Consider the following 17,576-nt stretch of genomic DNA (forward strand, 5'->3'; position numbering starts at 1 on the left):
TAAAGTCCATCTTGCCACCATGAACCTTTTAAGCAGTCTGAAGTGCTTGCAGAATGATTACCTAATGACTGTATGAAAGAAATAGAGATATATATTTTTTTAATGTTAGTTGGAAAGAAATGACTTGGTTTTCGGGCAGCTCCAATCTGGAAATTGGATCTCTGCGGTGAGCAATGTCATTATCCTGCTGAATCCATCTGTGGTACAGAGGATGAAGGAAAAAAAGAAAGCTTTTCCTGTTTTGGGGCAAAGGTCTGTGAAGAAATGGATTTTCTGACCAAAGTCCAGTTATTGGATTTCACAAAACAGAAGGGAAAATTGTGTTAAATGCCCTATTTACTTCAGGTAGGATTGTTTTGTTTCAAAGAGCAGCACAGTCAATACAAACCATCAAAACCAATCTGCCTGAAGACAGGATGCTGAGAAATTTCACTTGATTCTGGATCATTCTGGATTTCATTCGTTCAGTTAAGTGTGATGGAAACAAATTGGCCCTTTGAAGCCTGGCATTATATGCCAATCAGAATCAGCAAAAATCTATCTGATGTCACTTAAGTAGATGCACAGGCAATCTCCAGTTTTCAGTGCCAGCAAATGGGAAGAAATTTCATGTGCTTTCTAGCTTGCTGCAAATAGCCTCCTGTGATTACTTATACAGCAAAAATCAAAGGCACGTTCAGTAACATTTGTGATGGGAAAGACTTGCTTAATTATTAATTATTGATATCATATTAGCACACAGAGTTTTCCATCAGGAAATCTGGGCTTTGCTGTCAAGTTACTATGAGTGCCCAAAATAAAAAGAAGGCCTTACCCTAACTGACCTTCAGGTAGTTTTACTTGTGTCACTGCTGTGCTTTGAAGTCACTGAATTGCAATCGGCAGTGACTGTTTTTTTACTAACATGCAGTAATGGAGTAGCACAAGGGTAATGCTGTTCTTTGTTCTGTTCAATTGTTGTAGGGGTTGGTGCTTACAGGACATTGGTATATTCACCATCACACCTACCGATGGCATTTGGGACTTCTAAAAACATGAATAGCCCCAAGCTACAAATCAAGATGAGCTCGTGGACACCTCTGAGCAACCCAGTCATGAACGAGCAGGTAAGTTCTGTGCAAATGGGTCAAATTCATGGGATCACAGAAGTGGTGAGTTTGGAGAGGACTTCTGGTGATAATTGAGTCCAACTCTTCAAGACAAAGTCAGCTAGAGGGTTCGCTCGTGATCTTGTCCAGTCAGGTTTTGAATATTCACAAGCCTTAAAGCAAATTCTCAGTTTCATTTCACCAATTCTCAAGTCTCAGAAAACATTGACTTATAGTTTTGGCTGTGTAAATCATGAGTAATGGAATCAGAACTTCAATAACTTGTTTAATATTAGGAATAAATGTATATATATGGAATACATAGTCTTTATGATATATTCACATGTATAAAACCTACTATGATATGTAAAGTTCTAATGTATATTGCTTAAAGCATATAAGCATTTAGTTGAAGTATTCTTATTTTGACAAGTAAACCATTTTTAAACAAAGAATGTGTATTCATTTCTTAGTGAAAGCCATTCTTTTTCTGCCTTAGAAGACTTAGCCCCAGAGCAAACCCAGTGTCAGTGTTTCTGAGTGGCCAGTGCTCCACCACAATTTGCAGGAGAGACCTTGGTACCCACACCCTGACTCCTTTGCTAAGCCTGGCCACGGTGAGATGGGGCTGATATTTTGTTAACTGTAGTGATGCACTCAATTTATAAATAACAAGATGCATTTCCTGGTCTCCCACTCTGCAGGCTAAATCTGGGATCTGCTAACTCAAGGAAGGTGTTTTTTTTTATCTCATGCATCATCAGGACAGCATTCCTCCCTCAGAGTTCAGTTAATATATCTGCTGATGATTCATTGAATTTAATCCAGAGTGGGCCATGACGTTACTCAGTGTGACTTCCTGGATTTCTCAGGCCCTCGTTTCACACACCTCTCTGTGTCCTCAGCTCAGTAACTAGAATTTGGCTATGATGTATCTTCCACAAAAGCATATAGACTTCCTTAGGGATTATCAAGAAATGAAAATTTCATCACTTTGCTAACAATTTTTTTTTCTTGGCTAATCCTCTATACCATTAAAAGATTAAACCTTGTCTCTTGTCTGAATACCTCTAGCATTAGCTTCCATCATCTAAATCTTCTTCTGCTAGCTTATTAAACTCTTTTGTAATGAGGTTGTGTTTTTTTTTTTTTTTAATTGTGGAAGTACTTTTACTCTGCTTCAAGCCAACACTTGATCTTTTTTTTGATAAACTAAACAGATTGAGCCCTTTGAAGTTCTTTCAGTTTGGCAGATTCTCCAGCCTTTGCATCATTTTAATGTCTGCTTCCTACACTCTTTATAACACATTTTTACAGACACACATCACTAGGTAATAAAGTGCGATCTGACTAGCAGTGAGTGGGTAAAAAAACCCCTTTCTCATCTTTTTACTCCTCCACTCTTTAGGCAATGTGGTGTTGCATTGTGCTGCAGCAAATCTCGTAGGAGCTAATATTAGACTGTTTTGTACTCTTGCCCTTAGAATCATAGAATTGTAGAATCACCAAGGTTGGGAAAGACCTCAAAGATCATCTAGTCCAACTGTCCACCAGTGCTGCCCACTACTCCATGTTCCTAATCACCACATCTGTCCTTTCCTTAAACACCTCCAGGGGTGGTGACTCCACGCTGGACAGACTGCTTCAATGCCTCAGCACTCTTTTAGGGCAGAAATGCTTCCTTATATCCAACCTGAACTATCCCTGGTTCAACCTGACGCCATCACTTCTTTTCCCTTTGCTAGTTACCTGAAGAAGAGGCTGAAGCCCATCTCACTACAGCCTTCTTTCAGGCAGTTGTAGGGAGTGGTGAGGTCTCTCCTGAGCCTCCTCTTCTCCAAACTGAAAAATGACAATTTCCTCAGCTGCTCCCCATAACACTTGTGCTCCTGCTGCATTGCCTCCAGGGCCTCAATGTCTTGTCTTTCTCAGCCAAGTGTCAACAGACACCCTCAGATCCTTTTTCTCTGCACAGTCTTCCAGTCACTCTGCCCCAAGCCTGTAGCATTGCCTGGGGTTGTTGTGGCCAAAGTGCAGGACCTGGCACTTGGTCTTGTTGAACTTCATCCCATTGGCCTGAGCCCAGCTATCCAGCCTGTCCTCTGTAGGGCCTTCCTACCCTCAGGCAGATCGATATTTCCTCCAAGCTTGGTGTCATCTGCAAACTTACTGAGGGCACACTCAATTCCCTCATCCAAATCATCTTTAAAAATAATGAACAGAACAATTCCCAGTAGTGACCCCAGTAGAGCACCACTTGTGACCGGCCACCAGTTGGGTGTCACTCCATTCATCTCCATGCTTTGGGCCCAGCCCTCCAGCCAGTTCCTTACCCAGCAAAGATTGTACCTGTCCCAGTCATGGGCTGCAGCTTCTCCAGGATAATACTGTGGGAGACAGCGTCAAAGGCTTTGTTGAAGTCTAGGTAGACAACATCAGCAGTCTTTCTGTCATCCTCCAACATCTTAATGTTGTTGTTCTGGGTAGGAAAGAACCTACCTCCTATCTCCCAGAGCTGTGATCAGTGATGAAATTCATGATAAAAAGTGTTTATTTGCTTCTGATCCAGGTTTGAAACTCTTTCATTTATCCCTACACAGCTCTCAGTGCTGGCTCTGCAGAGTTAGAAGAAAACAAATATTTGCAACAAAAATATTGCCAACAGGTGAAATTGGGAGATAATCCAATTGATATATATAAGGTGTGAGAAGGTTTTATTTTCCCATCCTATTTTATTTTGCCCAGGTGTGTGCCCAGGTGGCCAAGAAGGCCAATGGCATCCTGACTTGCATCAGAAACAGTGTTGCAAGCAGGAGCAGAGAGGTGATTGTTCCCCTATATTCAGCACTCGTGAGGCCGCACCTCGAGTACTGTGTCCAGTTTTGGGCCCCTCACTGCAAGAAAGATATTGAGGCCCTGGAACGTGTTCAAAGAAGGGCAACAAAGCTGGTGAGGGGTCTGGAACACAGGCCATATGAGGAGAGGCTGAAGGAGCTGGGAATGTTCAGCCTGGAGAAGAGGAGGCTCAGGGGAGACCTCATTGCTCTCTATAACTTCCTGAAGGGAGGTTGTAGTGAGCTGGGGGTCGGCCTCTTCTCTCGTGTCATTAGTGATAGGACCAGGGGGAATGGTTTCAAGCTACGGCAGAGGAGATTCAGGCTGGACATGAGGAAGTATTACTTTTCAGAAAGGGTGGTCAGGCACTGGAATGGACTGCCCAGGGAGGTGGTGGAATCACTGACCCTGGGGGTGTTCAAGGAAAGACTGGATGTTGTGTTGAGGGACATGGTTTAGTAGGAGCTATTGGGAATAGGTGAACGGTTGGACTGGGTGATCTTTTAGGTCTTTTCCAACCTTAGTGATTCTATGATTCTATGATTCTATGATTCTATGATTTTACCATCCTATCTCTGTTCATTTCTGCACTTTTGAGTGAAGACGAAGTCTGAAAAAGTAAAGAGTTTATAGAAAGAAGGTATGTGAAAAACAGTGAGAAGATAATAACAGAGAGAGAAGAGGTGCCTAAGAAAAATACTTCTTAGATGAATTGGCAGTGAGGGGCAGGAATGGTGAGAATTTAGAGCTGGTCAATAGCATTTAAGCTCCATCTAAACAACTGCTAGGAGCAGGTTCAAAGCAGTTAGTGTAAACTTGCCACCTAATTTGGGTTAATCCAGGGGATGCTGCTTCAGTGGCTCCTGCAGATTTCCCTAGGTTTTCAAATATGCTCAGGAGCACACTTGGCTGCATTGATGTCAGGACCCAACATGTCTCCTGCTCATTGTATATCCTGAGTCTTGTTCTCCATCTATATTTTTCTGCCTTCACTGCAGCTGTCAGATCTTGCCCATAGCGTTACAATGGGTCATGGGCAGACATCTGTTTTAAATCCACAATCTCCAGCAGGAACAAACCAAAGTAAAGAAGCCAGAGTTAGGAATATTAAGCAGTATTCACACTCAGAAAACCAGAGGAGGAGCTGCATTTAAGGAAGGACTGAAAGTCGAGAGAGTATTTGCCTTCAGTTAGTCAGAATTATGCAGTGGGACAGAAGAGCCTCAGTGGCATTTGCAGCAAAGACTGGAGGGATTTGCCAGACAGCCCTGAACTTGAGCTTATTTATAACTACCTAAGATGTGAGATGGCAGTTCTCAGGAGCAACCTGGGCTTTGAGCTGAATCCTAGGCCAGCCAACCTAGCTAGGAGATAGGTGTAACTTGAAGGCCTTGGAGGGGGAAACAGTAAAAATGGATCTGATTGACTCAGCGGATGATTATACCAATCTGGAGCTATTCTATTGCTAATTAATGCTTCCAAGTGCCTGGAGTAGGCAGAACTTTCTAACAGAGTTGGCTTAGTTGTATCTCCAAAAATGCTGAAAGCAAATATGTGTCTTTCTTTGATCAAAGACCATTAAATTGCATTCAGTTACATAAATAGCTCCCTGCCTCACTTGAATTATCCATCTCAAAACTTAGATCTCTGACTATTCATCATTTGCTTGTGGCAAATCCCTTTCCAAGTTCAGCTTGTTCAGCTTTTGTATTTTTTTCACTTTGCCAAGTGTCCCGCATGCAAATAAAGCAAATAATAACTGTCAACATGCAAATAAAGCAAATGTCACTTTTCACTCCTCACAGGAGACACTCCTGCTGAGAGAGACAGAGCTGATGCTGACAACTGCTGTACCAGACATCAGCACTGATAATGTCTTTCTCTGCATGAACCTTCTTTGCAGGCTGTCAAAGCAATAACATTTTTGGAGTTTATAATGATCAAACATGTTTTCCTAGTTGTGGTTAATAGCTGTTTTTATGCACAGTTATAAACTGGGCTTTTTCCTTGATCTGTCTTCTGGAGAAAAAAAAAAAAAAGAAGCAATACATCTGTAGCATTTCCTCACTTGCAAGGTCATAGTCCTGAGCATAAAGGCAGTTTTGTAGTAGTGGAAAGCCACGTGCTAGTGCTTTCATATCTAGCTCCCTAAGGATGAAGGTCAACATCACAAATCCTCTGCTGTATTTTGATACCATTCATCCATCTTGTTAGTTGTCACTGTAAAGAACCTAGGGACAGCATGAGCCACAACAACTGGCCTTAGTAAGCCATTGCCAGAGCTCTGTGATAGCTACCCACGTTGTATCCATTCCATTACCCAGTTTCTCCAACTCAGGAGAACTGAAATCTACTGAAAAAAGTAAATAAAGATCCATGAAGGGCAACACAAGCAACCCAGGAGGTTTCAGGAGTGCTTTGATGACACAGGTCATCAAGCAGCCAACAAGGATTGATGCTCTGCTGGTCCTCATTCTTATAAACAAGGAAGGATTGGCTGGGGATGTGTCCGATTCTGGACTCCCCATACAAGAAAGACAAAGACTTATTGGAATAAGCCCAGTGAAATATCACAGAAAGGATCAGGAAATCGGAGCATCTGACACATAGGGAAGAGTTGAGAGTTATGGGATTGTTCAGCCTGGAGAAGAAAGGCTCAGATACAGGCCTTATCAGTGTATTTGGATACCTGATGGAAGGAGGTAAACAACACAGAGCCTGACTTTTCTTGGTAGCTTCCAGGGAAATGCCAAGAGACAATGGCCACAAACTGAAATGCAGGAAATTCCACTGACCATAGGAAAAAACATTTTTACCATGAGAGTGGTCACACACAAGTTACTCAGAGAGACTGCAGGGTTTTCATCCAAGAAGACATTCAAAATCCAGTTGGATGTGGCCCTAAGCAACATACTTTAGCTGACCCTAGCAGGGACTTGGGACTTAACCATTCTCCTTAAGTTCCTTCCAACTTCACCCATTTTGTGATGCTGTTTCTATTTTCCAGGTTTCATAGCTTGTTTGGTTTTTTCAAGCTATGTTTTTTCTTAGCAGATACTGAATCCCCTTACAGTATTCATTTTTAATTGTGTGTGTATGTTTTACAGGTATTTGAAGAAAGAAGAGCCCTGTTCAGAAAATGGGTAAACTTTTCCTTTTATATATATTTAAATACAGTTAGGTTTCTGAACTTATCAAGAGATTACTGTAAGGGGAATGTATAACATCCTACTTTGAAAAAGGGGTTCGTTTTCCTTAAAGAAACGTGAAAGTGAACTTCAACTTTTGATGAAGGCAAAGGTGCCTTATGTTGGTAAGTTTTGAACTTGGGAAATTACATTCTTTTCTCAAAATTTTCTGTAATAAGATAAGAAGCCCTCAGAAAACTCTGTGAAGTCTTCAGAGAGGATGCTGGGTGTTCAGGTATTGCCTTTGCCTGATAGAAAGTCTTTAAAGCTGGTAGTAAATGACACAATATCTACAAAGAGCACACACAGGGCTCCTGATGCTGTAATCACTGACCATCTCACAGTATCATGCCATCAATATCTTCATAACTTGTGTAGGAGTCAGGAAAGTGCTGTCATCCTATTTCTCGTTAAAAAAATGAGGTATACAGAGACTTAAAACAGAATTTTCTGCCACAGCCAGAGATCACTGTAAGATAGGCATTCAGGATAGGGTTTCTCTGGCCAAGTGTGTATGACTGAAACAAAGGGATTTCAGCCTGACTGGTCTGGTCATCATACAGTCAACAGTATACTCAGTATACAGTCAACAGAAGGAAAGCAGTGCTTCCAGAGGGTAATTCATCTCACTTAATGTAGGATGAAAGAGCAGCTCTCTAGAGATGCCTGCTTCTGTAGCCTATGAAGGCAGTCCTAGCTGGCAGCTGTAAAGGAATGCAACTGTAAGTGACTTACCCTGGAAGCAGATAGCACAGCATGCAATGGCAGAATATCTGCAACACCTGAAATATCACATTGTCCTTACTCTTTTATGAGTAAAAACCTATATAATTATGGGAAAGTAGCTGTAATCTGCTCGTCTCCTATGCAAAGAGGAATACAGACTCAGTGATTTTATTGCAGTAAATGAGTGGATGTATTAAAGCAGTGACTGTATGGCTGAGCCCTTTGCACATCTTTGTAAGTGGAACCACAGAACCAGGTACATGGTTACGTATGGTACTCAGGCTAAAATGGCATGTAGAAATAATGCTCTTTGAGAAAGGATATTTGCACAATAACTTTGTGTGAACTGTGATGCTTATTCTTTATGCCTAATAGGGCACTTGTGTGAAAGCTTTTTGCATGTAAACTGTTTCTTACAGACAAGCATTTTGATTTTAAGTTCATACAGATTATTCATCTTTATAGGAAATACATTGTCCACACCTTGTTATTTGTGTGCCTTTTGATAACAAGGGTCTTAACAAAAAACCAAGGAAACAAAATAATTGGACGCTTGTTCACCTTTTAACACGAAAGTCAGTAACTCACAAACTTCAAATCTGTTTCTTGCAAACTGATGGGTGTTTTAAAATGCCTCTGGTATATATGCTGGTAAAAAATGTTGTTGGAACCTCTATTGAAAGAGCCAAAATCTGGAAATAACCTTAGCTAAACACAACACAAGTGCTGAATCATCTTCTGAAAGGTTAAATACCTGACCCCCATCTGACACTTGGTCAGTACTTCTCACCATGCTCCTTTGGAGTTAATTCTCCTTGTGCTTCTGTCATCCATCATACCAATGGAAAGGGCGTGGAAAGCACAAAAGCTGTTCTTAGCTCCCTTCAAAGCCTTTGGCATTATGTTGTATGCAAAGCTTAGGGCAGCCTGAGTTCGGGAGAAACTTTATCAAGAAACCACAGTGCTTTGGCAGGACTTTTTACACTGATTCACACAATCCTCTCAGGGTGCACTCAGGAAGTATGGAGTAGATGAAACTGCTGGAGATTGGCTTTCTATGGCTGGGAATTCCACATTCAGCGTAGTTACAAATGGCTTGTTATGAAACTGGAGGGCTGAAGTCCATCCTGAGTTCAGCACTGTTCATTTTTGGTGATATCTGGGTGAGGAATGGGAAGTACATACTCATTTACAGATGCCGTCAGGCTGAGTATGATTTCATGAACTTAGAAATGATGAACTTAGAAATGATTAGAAATGAAAATGAAAAGTTCTGCAGTTTGATAGGGACAAATGGAAAGCGTTATGAGTGAGAATGATGTTTATGAAAACTGCAGATACAAGAAAACCAAAGTATGCTGCAACTCTGTATAAAATATATAGGGAATTATGAATATGACTGTCTTATAATGATAAAATGGGGAAATATCCCAAAGAGCTGTCTGAAAGGCAGAGCCATTGCCAGTGTTGTACCATGCATACTGAGAAAGGTGAGCACCAGGTGGAGGTGCTTCTGAGAATGGCCTCAGGTCCAGGAAATTTGAAAATGGTCTGTTTACTCTAGGGAAGATGGAGTAAAGGTGCAGTAACATCTTTACAATAACAGATTAAAGCACACGAAAAAGAAGGGAATGATCTCTGTATTCACGTTGGATAGGATAAGAAATAATGGGCTTGTATCTCAATTACGGAGATACAATTGAGACACCAGCAAAATTTACAGCTAATTCACTGCTGCAATAGCTTGCCTTGGGGGCTAAGGGGTGGAAACCTCCACTGGAGGAGTCTTTTGAGGACAGGTTAGACAAATATTTGTCAGGATTATCTTCCTTGCACCAGGAGCTGAACTAAGTGTTTCTCAACCTTTTTAAGCTGATGTCTCCCAGGCTGTTGTGGTCCTTAAGACTGAGAAGCAATGAACTAGGTGACCCGAAGGGATTTCTTCTCTCTGTTTCTGCATGGCTGAGCAGCCCCAAAGGGTGTAGGACCGGCTGTGCTGCCACCTGCCCTGTTGAACAAAAACAGTGGGACCCTCTACAGGCTCTTGGCTGTCTCACATTGCACTGAACTCATCAAGGTATAACTGCTGCACAGAGGGGAAGCAGTGGTAGTGCAGCAGATAGACTGTCCTACATAGCTGTTCCCAGGGCTGAGCATTTGCAGGCTTTGATCTTGCTGGAGGCATTTGTGGTGAATTTCTATCACACTGCTTTACCCAAATGCTTTCCAGATACATACAAAAGATAAACTGCGCTGCTGTCTTTCAGTTGAAACACTTCTGGGAAAGCATTAACATTTCTCAGTTTCTTTTTGTTTTCTTCTAGCTGCTATTTTATATTGCACCTGGGGCAGATGCCTTGATGGACTCCCTCTCAGCTTCCCTTTCTGCTCTGTTCTCAATACTGCAAGCCAAAACTTCCTCCCTTTAATCTAAGAAACACAACATCATTTTGCTTTACCTTAACACTCGATGCTATTATGCTGACATGAAGGTTAGTAGGTAGACAATGAGGCTAGGGTTGAACTTGTATATTAAGATACCTAAGCTTAAGTGTCTCCATGTGATCAGAGCATCTCAGCTTCTGCTCTAGCCAAATGGGATGTGGACAAATTGGGAATCCCTAACAATGATTCAGCTCACCTCGTGGGTTACATCTTGCCAGAGTACCAGTTAATTTGTGGCAAAGAACCACTTGAGAGAAGCAAGGCTCTGTGGAGACCTGAGAGCAGCCTTTCAGTACCTAAAAGGAGCTGTAAGAAAGAAGGGGACAGGCTCTTTAGCAGCAGTGATGGTAGGACCAGAGGAAATGGTTTCAAAATAAAAGAAGGGAGATTTAGATTTAATATGAGGAGAAGGTCTGTTACAGTAAAGGGGTAACGAAGCACTGGCATGGGTTGCCAGAAAGGTGGTGGTGCCCCATCCTTGGACATGCCCATGTCAGGCTGGATGGGCCCTGAGCACTGATAGAGCTGTGGGTGTCCCTGTTCAGTGCAGGGAGTGGGACAGGTGGCCTTCAAATGTCCCCTCCAACTCAAACAATTCTATGATTCTATTAGGGACACCAGGTGCTGCCTCTTTCATCCCCTTCTATTCTAACCCTTGCCTCCAAATAGATCACTGCATTGGAGCTGGAAGAAGGTGGTTGAGGAGGCAAAAATTGCTTCTGCTGAGCTGAACCATCCATCTACTTGCAAGTTATTCTGCTTTAATGTGTTCCAGAAGGGCAGTAGTGACTTGGGAGTTCTGTGCTGTGTTTGCAGAGCACAGGGCTGCCTGAGTGTGATTGTAACCCTGTGAACTCACGTCAATATTCTGAGTTGGAGGCGAGGATTATGTCCCAATTCAGTGGCTGGTTCAAGTCAGTAAAACAACCTGCCTGTTAGAGCAGAGAGGGGCCTCTTTAGGTTAAGCATCAGAGGTTCTGTTCCTCAGCTCTGAGGTCCTGGGCTCTCCCCTTGGTGTCAGGCTGCATTATTTGTGTGTGTGCACTCACGGATTAATCGTAAACTGATCGCAGGAGTAGAGGCTGGGCACTGCATTCCCTGGTGACACGGTCGGTAGCCTTATGTCACGCAGTCCCCGGGGAGACATTGTTCTCCAGGGCTTGGGGAAAGACACAGAAAAGGAAAAATGTTCCTGGCTACGGATTGAGAAGGTGCAGTCCCTTGAAAAGGGGAATCCGGTCCGACTGGTTGGATTGCTGTAATCACATGCAAGGGGAGGAACTGTGGAGAAAGGCAGCCAAATGTGGGATGGGGACATGCTTGTTAATACTGGAAAAGAGACAAATTGTGCCTGCTTAAATACTTGGTTGCTGCTGAATGCGGTGGAGAAGAAGCTGTGTGTTCCCATGCTCCTGACAGGGTGACACTGATTTAGACTCCCACGTGGTGTAAGCTGTAAGCTCAGGCTGAGGATGCTGGAAGGAATTGCTCCATTGCAAAGCAGTGGCAGAATGGGAAGAGCTAAATGGACACAAATATTCTGTGTCTCTGAAAGAGAATCTATATTTCCTTTGATCAGTTCACTTAATCTCTTGGTGTGGAAGGGAGGAAGCCAGTTACCCCCTTGTCTCTGGAACTTATCCAGGAGAAATTTACCTTCGTTAATAGATGATTGCAGATCGTTTTAATGAGAAAAGGATGTAGCTGTGAACATGAATGAGGAGTCTGTGCAGCAGAAGCTCTTCCTCCTCCAGCACATGACAGAAAAAAACCTTTCACATCAAACTGAAAGTGAGGAAGGCACAGGCAAAACCTCCTCTGTTCCCCTGTGATGCATCTTCACCTGAATTTGTATTCTTAGAGAACACATTCCTAAGTGCTGAATCCAAAGGTCCTGCTTCAGTTTTTATTTAGCACTTTGCTAAACTCCATTAGAGGTGAAAGTTATATGCAAAATAGGGAGGGGAGGGAAGGGTGTACTCCTTAATTCGCTGTCTGTTTGCGTATGAAAAGACATGGACATTTGGGAGCTTTCTTCTCTTTGGCTTTTTGCCTGGGTTCTGTGTTCCAGCCCTTCTTGTCCTTGCTGACCTACATGAAGGTTTTGTAAAGGTGTCTGCAAGAAGGAGCAGAGCTATTTACTGCTCACAGCTTATTGTCCAGTCCTGGAATTAAATACATCCAGGTAAAAATAAAGAAAGGAATGAAGAATTCTGTAAGATCAACTGTGAAGAAATTACTTCTCAGTTACTTTTCATCTGCCCAGTGTTGAGTTTGTTATTAGGCAACTAACTGGGGATTCGGGCTGTCACGGTGCAGGCAGCTGGACTGTCTCATGATAAGCATATATGGCAGTCATTCAGCATTGTGGTATGTGGAACAGTGCATCCATTGGCCTTGAGGAAGAAACTGGACTCTGGAGGGTATGTAAGATACTGTTGAATTTCAATGAACGCCATTTTGCAGCATCCTCACATTGGTGTCTGTGTTGCAATGGCCCTAGCGAGGAGCGATAGTGGGTAGAGCAAGGAGAGATGGCTAGCCCCTGCAGTGAGGGATCCTGAAATGGTGGCGTGTCTGCAGCAGCCCAGTATATTTTAGACCATAGCAATGCTGGTCCTCCAGTTCACCATCAATTTTTGGTGTGGAAGCTGAGAAAAAAAAAAGATTAAATTTGTAATCCATTTTATTCTGAGAGAGAAAGGAAAGGAAGGGAATTGGGCATTGAATCTACCCAGCTCTTCATAAACACGTATATATATGCACATCTATACATGAAGATGCTTATAGATATATATATGAAGAGTTGCGTGTCTTTTTTTTCTTACTGCTATTTTTGATTTGTGGAGACCATGTTTAAATATGCCCCTGGTGTTAAATGCAGAAATAACTGTGCTGTGATTTGGAGAGCAAGTTGTCAGCTGTGGAAAGCTGACTTCAGGAAACAGAAAGAGGAACGTGTGTTGAAGGCACGGCCAGTGCGTGAGAAAGAAAGAAGCAAGGGAAGGCAGCATTCTCCAGACAGGCCTGGCTCTTTAGGAACTTGCCCTTTGTAAGGAAGGGGAGTTTGGCTCGCAAGGAATCTGCACTCTGCCTCTGGAAGTCCACCTTTCTCTATACCATTCTGCCGCCAGCGGTTCCCACTGGGGATTCCTGTTGGCGCTGACTACATGGTCCTCTGCCACGTCCTCCCTGCTGGCACTCCGTGCTGCCCTCGCAGCCAGGACTGCTCCTGCAGGTTTTGAGACAGATTGCACAGATTGTGGCAATGAGGTCAGTCTCCTCCCAGGAGATTCCTGCTGACAGGGCCCTTTCCATCCCCTGCTGTCAACACAGGCTAAACACCAGGTACGGCTGCCGTTGCTCCCACCCTGTTTACACAGCTCTGCTCCTCTCTGCTCAGTGCCGTTGTTGCTGTTGTATCAAGCGATACGTGCTTGTGTGGTTATGTGCTCATTTCTTCCCACAGTGAGGTCCAGCTGTTTTCCTCCTCCTCTTTAGATATCTGTCATAAGCGCAGAAATGCCATGAAAAATCTCTTACTGTGCTGCCAGGTCTGTGTCACGTTTTCCTTGGGAGATGCAGGCAACTGATGTAGTTTCTCTTTGCTCTGCTTCTTTGCAGGCAGTGGGGATTTCTCTCTTATGCAGACTGTGGGAATAAATACTTCACAAATTGCGAGGCACTCAAATACTGCAGTTTTGGGGCCATATATGGGTCAGGATAGGTGAGGAAGCAGCAGTCAACTTAGGACCCAATCCTGCAAACACACGCCTGAGTCTCCTTTTAATGACTGAAGCCAAGTTTTCCAAACTGATCCTAGGTGTTAAGAGTCTTGTGAGGATGACTGTGTCCTGGACAAGGTCATCCTGGATCCTTTGAGGATTATAAATCATACGTTATGTGGCTTCTGAGTTTCTTTTAATGTAGCCTCTCCATTTGTTCCCAGTTCCTACGTGCTTTGCTATTGAGTGAGTCACCAAAAGCTGCTCTTTGGACACCTTCCCTTGCCTTACATGTATGATTTATTTTAACAAGCTGGATCTCCGGTTTCTCACAACCTGGAACTCTTTTTTCAGTTTATCAAGTGGACAGATGCTCAGAGACAGAAGATCCTGGTGGATCAGTTGGAGCTCTGCTCCCTGTCCCTGAAGAAATTCTGTGCCCGGAAGCTACAAGATCGAATTCCTATCGAAGCTCTAGATTTTACCATGAAGCTTCCTAGAGTTCTGTCCCTGTACATCTTCTCCTTTCTGGACCCACGGAGTCTTTGTCGATGTGCGCAGGTAAAAAAAAACAACACATGCTAAGATTCAGAAAGTTGGGTCAAGAAAGATAAAACAAGAAACAGAACCAGGTTACAATAAAGCTGTAGGAACGCAAGAATGCCTTGTGACCTGGCACCCTGGTGCTATATGCTTAGTGACACTCGTATGAGACAGAACACAGCACTTCCCCAGATCCTAAATTAAATCAAATTGGCCAATGTTTATGAAAGTGAAGACTAATTTTGGGAGCTCAACTCTAAGCCATTTAATATGTGGCACTTTACAAGGCTGATTGTTCTCAAGGAGGCCTGGCGCTTTCTGCAAACCATGTTCTTTAAAGTATTTTGCACAATGTGCAGAATCATTAATTGTTTGAAGAAGCCCATGGTGGTTGTAAAGAAGTGCATACACTGTTTTAAGAAAAATAGCAAAAACCAGATCCATTAAAATACTTGAAGGTGAAGTGCTGGATGTGCAGAAGCAGAGAAGTTATCAAGGTGCTTTTGAGCACACTGTCTAAGGATTCCATCTGCTAATGTGTTCCCCAAGCTAGTTCTGAATGAATAAGCTCAAATATGGGTGACATGATTACTGCACTAACAAACATAGTACACCATATATTACTACTAATACATATACTAATACATCAAAATCTCAGCTTTCTCTAGTATTTCTCTCCAACAATTCGTTTTTTATGAAGATGAACCACAGGTATTCATGCACAGACAGGGAGAAAATAGATTAGGGTATGAGAAAGGAAGGTCCTTACAGTGCTACTTCTGTTGTGTCATTGAATATTTGCTGTTATAAGCACAATTGTGCAAATAGATGATGCTTGCCCTTAGGCTAGAAGAAGTATTGCATGCAAGGTGACTGTGCAATGGAGTATAAAAGCAGAACCTGAGTAGGGAGAAAACTGAATGTGTCTATCAGACCTCGGGGGGTTATTTTTCTGTTTTTGTCAGCAAAATGCAATGAAGGGTTTGTTCCAACTCCTATGCACTTACTGGGTAGAAATGCAGGAAGTTGCCCTAGGTGAGCTGAAGTCTTTCCTTTTGACTAGTGATTTTTAGAGCATTTCGCCCTGCACTGGAGATCAGCCAACAAACAATGAGCAGATCATGAGGAAATCTGGGTTTACATGGAGTTCAAACAGCACTGAAGTACAGTGTTAGTTTAAGGAGCTGCATCCAGGGGAGATAAATCTCCAGCTGTAATCTGAGATGTCTGAAACCCCAAGATGTTGATCTTCTCTTATATGTGGTTACTGGTCATCCACAGGTGAGCTGGCACTGGAAGAACCTGTCTGAACTGGATCAGCTCTGGATGAAGAAATGCTTGCATTTTGGTTGGTACATCAACTTCATTCCAACCCCCTTTGAGCAAGGAATCTGGAAGAGACATTACATTGAAATGGTGAAAGAGCTGCGTGTTACAAGACCAAAGGTATATGCTTACCAGCTCTGGAGGTGTTCCACGCCAGTTATAATACTCTGGGCTAATAGGGTTACTAACTTTTAAACTTACTACCTTCTCCCACTAGTAAGAAGGAACATACATAATTTTAAATTAGAATCTAAACTCACGTGCTGCCATGTGGTCTGCTTTCTCTCATCCACCCCTGGTAAGGATGAGGGGGAACGAAAATCTCAGAGGTTAGGAAGGAAGCAGTCACCAAGGTCTCCCTCTCCTCCTGTCCTCTCTTCAGATTGTTCTGAAGTAATCCTCCAAATTTCTCTCTCCAGCACTCAGGCTTTTCCCCTCTCTTCTCCAGGTTGCAGGGAATGTGATAGCCTACCTCAATCTGATAAGCAGGAGTGGGAAGCCCAGCATTGCCCCTGCTGAAGTTTCAGAGTCAGTCTAGCTGGTGGAAAGCTAAAAAACCCCACATGTTCTGCCTGTTATAGGCTCCGTGTTGTCTCATCCTGTCTTCTTCAAAGGTGGCAGGGTCATTTTGGGGAAGTGGAGCATTACTCAGTAGCAACTGTTTTCTCTTGAGATTCATTGATCCAGACCCCTTGTTAGTGGGACTGTGAAGGCAGAAATCTTCTGCCTTCCATTCAAAAACTCAGACCTCTAGCCAGCTCCCTCGTAGGCTGTCTCTGAGGTCAGTGGATGAAGCCAATGCAACTCAGCCCATCTAAGTGCAGTGGGCACTGAGACGTGCACTGCTGGGGTGCCTATTTCTGTCCAGTGAATTAATACCTAGTTCTTACAAATCTGAGGTCAGGTAAAATCAATCACATTTTCACTGAAGGATAAAATTAATTTTCTTCTTTTAATGTCTCTCATTAGACTGCTTCGAAGGATAAGTCCATAGTTACTGAAGTACAGAAAGTGAGAAGTAACACGCCAGAAGATAAACATTCTGCACCAGAAAAGAAGACTAGAAAGAAGAAAAAAGAAATTCCACCCTGGCGTTCACCGGACAAGTGCCCAAAAGACACCATGAGATTCAACTGCCTGAACAACTATGATCCCATCGAACAGGCCAGGCAGGCGTAAGAGGCTTTGTCTCTGCCTTTTGCTTTTTCTGTGCTAATTGAGTATGTCTGTGTCCTTTGCAAGTTCCCTCTGCCTGTGCCTTGTAGCTCTGTAGCTTGGCTGCAAACCCAAGCTAGCACACTGTTCTGCCTTTCTGCCTTTTCTCGTATTGCTCTTGATCTTCTTCTGGTTGCAGCTTCACTGCTTTGCGTCCTTTCAGCACTGTGCATTGGTAGATCTTGTTAGTGTCTGCCTGTAAAACAGGCTGTAGCTCCTGGGGAGGTTACACAGTTGTAAGGGGAAGAATTAGATCAAGAGATTGTTCAAGATTTTTTTTAATAGGCTTGTAGTTTTCTAAGCTACAAAGTTCAGAGGAATATGCAATTTCTGCACGAAAGAAAAATGAATGATGATATACAGTTCTATCAGTTCAAGGAAATTCTGGCTGAAAAGAGATTTAGATGTTCAAATGAGAGTGCAGGTATTAGAGCATGTATGTGTGTATATGTTCCACATGATATGCAAGTAAGAGTAGGATTTGT

General features: G+C 42.9%; 1 protein-coding gene across 1 annotated transcript in view; it reads left to right on the top strand.

Moving 5' to 3' along the window:
• The first annotated feature begins 974 nt into the window (after positions 1-974).
• FBXO16 (F-box protein 16) overlaps positions 975-17,576 on the top strand; it is a 30,717-nt gene continuing 14,115 nt past the window's right edge. Inside the window, exons 1-5 of the mRNA XM_042883555.1 lie at positions 975-1,106; positions 7,031-7,066; positions 14,362-14,568; positions 15,832-15,996; positions 16,846-17,051. Coding sequence (XP_042739489.1) covers positions 1,011-1,106; positions 7,031-7,066; positions 14,362-14,568; positions 15,832-15,996; positions 16,846-17,051 — 710 coding nt within the window. The 5' untranslated portion in view covers positions 975-1,010. The remainder of the gene's footprint in view (positions 1,107-7,030; positions 7,067-14,361; positions 14,569-15,831; positions 15,997-16,845; positions 17,052-17,576) is intronic.

Source organism: Lagopus leucura, unplaced genomic scaffold, assembly GCF_019238085.1.
Source record: "Lagopus leucura isolate 7727_CA_CO unplaced genomic scaffold, USGS_WTPT01 Super-Scaffold_100038, whole genome shotgun sequence".
Lineage (NCBI taxonomy): Eukaryota > Metazoa > Chordata > Aves > Galliformes > Phasianidae > Lagopus > Lagopus leucura.